The 4,567-nt window shown below is 38.4% G+C and overlaps 1 protein-coding gene across 1 annotated transcript in view; it reads right to left on the bottom strand.

Moving 5' to 3' along the window:
- Positions 1–3,973, bottom strand: part of LOC107644913 (E3 ubiquitin-protein ligase HERC2) — a 6,667-nt gene extending 2,694 nt beyond the window's left edge. Inside the window, exons 1-5 of the mRNA XM_016348869.2 lie at positions 3,830–3,973; positions 3,078–3,167; positions 2,853–2,939; positions 2,634–2,753; positions 38–2,137 (exon numbers count right to left, since the gene is read on the bottom strand). Of these exons, the coding sequence (XP_016204355.1) occupies positions 38–2,137; positions 2,634–2,753; positions 2,853–2,939; positions 3,078–3,167; positions 3,830–3,940 (2,508 nt within the window). The 5' untranslated portion in view covers positions 3,941–3,973. The remainder of the gene's footprint in view (positions 1–37; positions 2,138–2,633; positions 2,754–2,852; positions 2,940–3,077; positions 3,168–3,829) is intronic.

Genomic DNA, 4,567 nt, shown 5'->3' with positions numbered 1-4,567 from the left:
TCCATACAGACGAGAGAATGGGGTGAAGAAAATGTACCTGAGAACGTAACTTTTGCACTTCCTGATTTAAAAGTTCATTTGTTTTCTTCAAACTATCAGCAATGCTCTTGGAGAAGGAAAGTCCCGATGTTGTTGGAATAGGTGTAGCCGATCGAGGGGGGCTTGGTCTTCTAGAGAAAGGTGACACAGACCTGGAACTTACTCCAGAAGGTGCAACCACCGGTCTAGGAGCTGTACGCTTCAGATCAACAGCAGTTGCCAAGACAACATCTTTCAACTGTAGCAATGAAGGTGCTTGTGAGGTGCGAACAAGCGAGAACGTATCTGCTTTCTTCCCTTGTTTGGCTGCCTTACTATCTAGCTGCTTTATCAAATCCATATTGGAAGGAACCAGTGCTTTTGACAATTTCAGGTCTGATTTTTCCAACCTGTCTTTGTTTTCACCTGACAGACGAGGCAGAGTATTTCTCCGGTTACTGTTGCTAGCTTCTGCAACCTTGTTCAGTTTTGCAAAACAAGAATCACAAACTCGATAAGGCTTGCCGGGATTTGGAGCCAAGGCCGCCCTTAATGCTTTCCGTGAGCTGCATGAATGGCAATGTACAAGTCCACAATTATAACAATTGTGCCTCTTTCTAGTGAACCCAAATGCCTGTCTACAAGCCGAGCATTGAGACTGCTCGGCACCGGATACCCACTTATGAAGGCATATGGCAGCGGAGTAGTTTGAACCACATGCAATATATTTCACATGTCTATCCTTCAATGCTTCAACCAAAGTAGGTATTTTTCGATCTTCGACATCTCCATGACCCAATCTCCCATTTGCACCCTTCCCCCAAGTAAAAACTTCATTTTTTGATGTTAAAACGGCAACATGATATGCACCACATGCAATTTCATCAATCGATTCCACGGAAATCTTGTCTTCGACCAAGCATGGAAGCTTCCCATCAGACTGGGGATTCCCAAGCTGACCATAAACAGTGCTTCCCATCGTAAAAACACGTCCAGATGTTGTCAGACCCACAGTCAAACTGTGCCCGCATGCAATTTTATGAAAATTGTAGTCGATAAGCGCAGAAACACAAGTTGGTTTAAGTCGTGCCTCCTTATCCCCATGTCCGAGGCGATTTTTGTCTCCATCACCCCAAGTAAACAATTTACCAGATGATATACTCGAACTGGATTGTGTCACAATAACCTCTACAACTGCTGCAGTATGCCACACTCCACATGCAACAGCTATGGTCCTCAACCCTGATAAGGAGTCTACTTCTCTAGGATATGAAACATTTTCCCTGTCTCCATGGCCCAACACACCGAATGTTCCATCACCAAACGTAAAGAGTTGCCCAGTAGAAGTTATCAAGGCCGTGTGCCATGGACCACAAGCGACGAAAGCAACTTGAAGTCCCTCTAATGGACCAGCAATCCTCTTTGGTATCCAATGACTAACATCAGTGCCATGACCAAGAAGCCCAGCATTATGAGTACCATCACCCCATGTATATAGTTCCCCGGCCATTGTTACAGCACAAGAATGGAACTCTCCACAGGCAACAAAATCAATGGTTGTAGAAGCTAACGCTTCGACAAGGCGAGGTTGAACCACGTTCTTCCCAACACCATGGCCAAGGCGTCCTCCTGATTCTTCTCCCCATGTAAAAACTTCACCTTGTCTGGTGACTAGAGAAGCATGTCTAACGCCACATGCTATATGATGCACATCTAAAACTACATTGGATTCAAGTGGTCTTGGTAGAAGCACATCTGCTCTCGGGCTGAAATAATTGATACTTTTATCAGCACCAACTTTCACAACGTTTTCACAGATAACCTCACCCCATATGTATACATCCCCTAGAGCTTCATAGTCATCTGGTGCAGATCCATGACTGGATGTGCTAGGAGCACTTGAAACACTAACACGAAAAGTATCTGAACTAGATCCTTTTACTTGCATATTTATTGGGTCTGATGGTGCATGTGATTTCTCAGAATTCAGGGTATTGTCAGGTCGGAATGTCTTTGGTGAAGTGTTCAGAAGACTCACAGGAATGTCAGGAGAACTGATGTCTAGGGAAGTACTCGCTGAACTTTCACTTGCACTATTTGATGTCAGATCTCTACTATCCTGAAAGTAATTGATTGAAAAGAATTATCAGCAACTTACTATGTATTTCATCAGGGGAAGCTACATGCAGCATAATGGTATCAGAGGAAGTATAGTAATCAATTCGTATTGTTACCAACATCACATCTTCATAACATAAAAAGCTTAAATTAGGATATTCTCCACAATTTATTACTCCGAAACCATTTTAGAGAATAGGCTGAGTATAAAGTGCCAGTATGTTTCTGAAAGAACTGCACTATAAATCCTTTCAGGCAAAGAGCTACAAATACAGAAAATAAAGAGTAAAGACTGTCTTTCCTTAGAGAAAATAACAATCATCTTATAATGAAGTAGATAGGAATAAGCTGTCTCTATCTAGATGTATCCAAAACTTGCACTTAGAAAATAATGCAATAAACCATGTATCCGTGACTATGTTTCCTAGATCAAAGATACATAGATATGTAGTACAATAAACACAAACAACTAAAATGAAATAACTAGAATGTCTTACATCAAAATTGAGGCCACCATCACTCCATCCATCAATTTTGGATCGACCACCTCGACCAGAAGTTATCAGTGCTTTAAGACCAGCAATCCACGCCTCTGCCTCAACTTTATCTTTGCAAATCTGAAAAGCAAACGAAAGAAATAATGTATTTTTATAACAAAAGGAATACAGAAAGTAAAAGAAAAATGATGATATGGAATCACATAATTCAACACTAACCAAATCAAGGGACCGCTTTCCGTTATTATAAATTAGTGAAAAAGATAAATAGTCCTTCACAGGACGCAGGTAACGTTGAAAAACAGCCTGCCAAAAATATTAAGGAAATGTTAACACAGAACATAAAAGATTAAGTTCATGGAACAATTTACTGAATTCACTTTGTTCGTCAAAAAAGGATGTTACAGCCAAGTATACTGTCAAATATAAGTTACGAAATCTCACAGTTCTTTGCCCAGGAATAATTCTTGAGACAGAAGACAGCTTCAGACGTCTTTCTTCACTACTAGAAATCCAGATTAAAGTTGATTCATCCTGCAGTTTTCATGAGTTATTGAGCACGGATAGAAGTAACTTGAATAAAAGTCAAAATTCAAGTTTACCCTACGTGAATGTTCAAGTTTATAGTTTACAACCATGGAAGTATATGTCCGACATGGCTGGTAATAACAATACTAAAAGAAGACCTAAAACCTACAACTAAAAAGGCAGTCACGAACCCAGAGAAATACCTATGCCAACTTGGTAAAGTACTAATATTAGCTTCAAAGTGAATTTACATACTGTGTAGTAGTAAGTTAAAATACATCTAGCTATAATAATCTAACTATGTAGTAAAATGATACAGAGAATGGGGATGAAAATCATTAGGAGTCAACACTTACTACCTATGGTGAAATTGAAACAAATTAATCTCAACACCTTTCCAGACGAGAATCTACTTAAAAAACTCCAACTCCAATTGCATTTGGAATCATGTGAGTAATATATTGTAATTTATCCTAAGAAGGAAATATAAAATATCGAAAAAGCAAATACAACTTAAGAGTCTTTTTCGTCCTATATAGGTAATCAAAGATCAACAAGATTGCAGAAGCAACTATCTTTCATGCTAAGAATTGAGCATATAATCAGTTAACTACTTGAGTATTGTAAAAGCAGGAAGTTCATCTTGGAGAAGCTTTCATTCAGCTTACATTGGAAAGTCTAAATGGACAAAACTTGGGCTTTCCCTTACGACCATATTTAAGTAATTGAGAACCCCTTTTCAAAGCAACCAATGCCTGCAGAATAAAAGGTAACATCATAAACTACAAGAAAGATCAAGCAGAGAGAACAAAATAAATAGAAGAAATTCAGCTAACGGCGAAGAAGTGTAATTTAAATCATGCTATATCACAAATGCTGGCAGATTTCATAAGAAATAGAGTAATATGCAACACTGATTCAGTTTCAGTTAGGATCATATCTCACTTCTTTCTTGATATTAGACAACATGATGTAAGGTTCAAAATCAAGCTTGCAAATGAACTATCAACATTTAATCATTACAATATGCCATTAGAAGACATCTAAAGACTTAGCAGCCAATAATTCAATACCCAAGTTACTACCCATAACTCATATCCTTCTGCACCCATTCAAACACAAACAAGCATGCCAATATCTCTACAATTCTCAAAAATGAACAAAATTCAGTGGCTATATCTTCCCCTCATACTATTATCTCCCTCAAACTTCTCATGTACCTCAAATGAAAATATACATACATAATAATCATAAATACATTCTTAGCCAGCTCAAAAATGAAAAGGGGGAACAAAAAACCCTTCAACTATCTTCCACATTACAACAAAACACTGAAAGAAAGCATCAAATTTGATGGAAAAAATTGCAACTTTCACACAAAACTTGTAAGTGGTAACCCTCTAACA

Source organism: Arachis ipaensis, chromosome B05, assembly GCF_000816755.2.
Source record: "Arachis ipaensis cultivar K30076 chromosome B05, Araip1.1, whole genome shotgun sequence".
Classification (NCBI taxonomy): domain Eukaryota; kingdom Viridiplantae; phylum Streptophyta; class Magnoliopsida; order Fabales; family Fabaceae; genus Arachis; species Arachis ipaensis.
The sequence above is the reverse complement of the archived record's forward strand: the minus strand, read 5'-3'. Positions and strand labels throughout refer to the sequence as shown.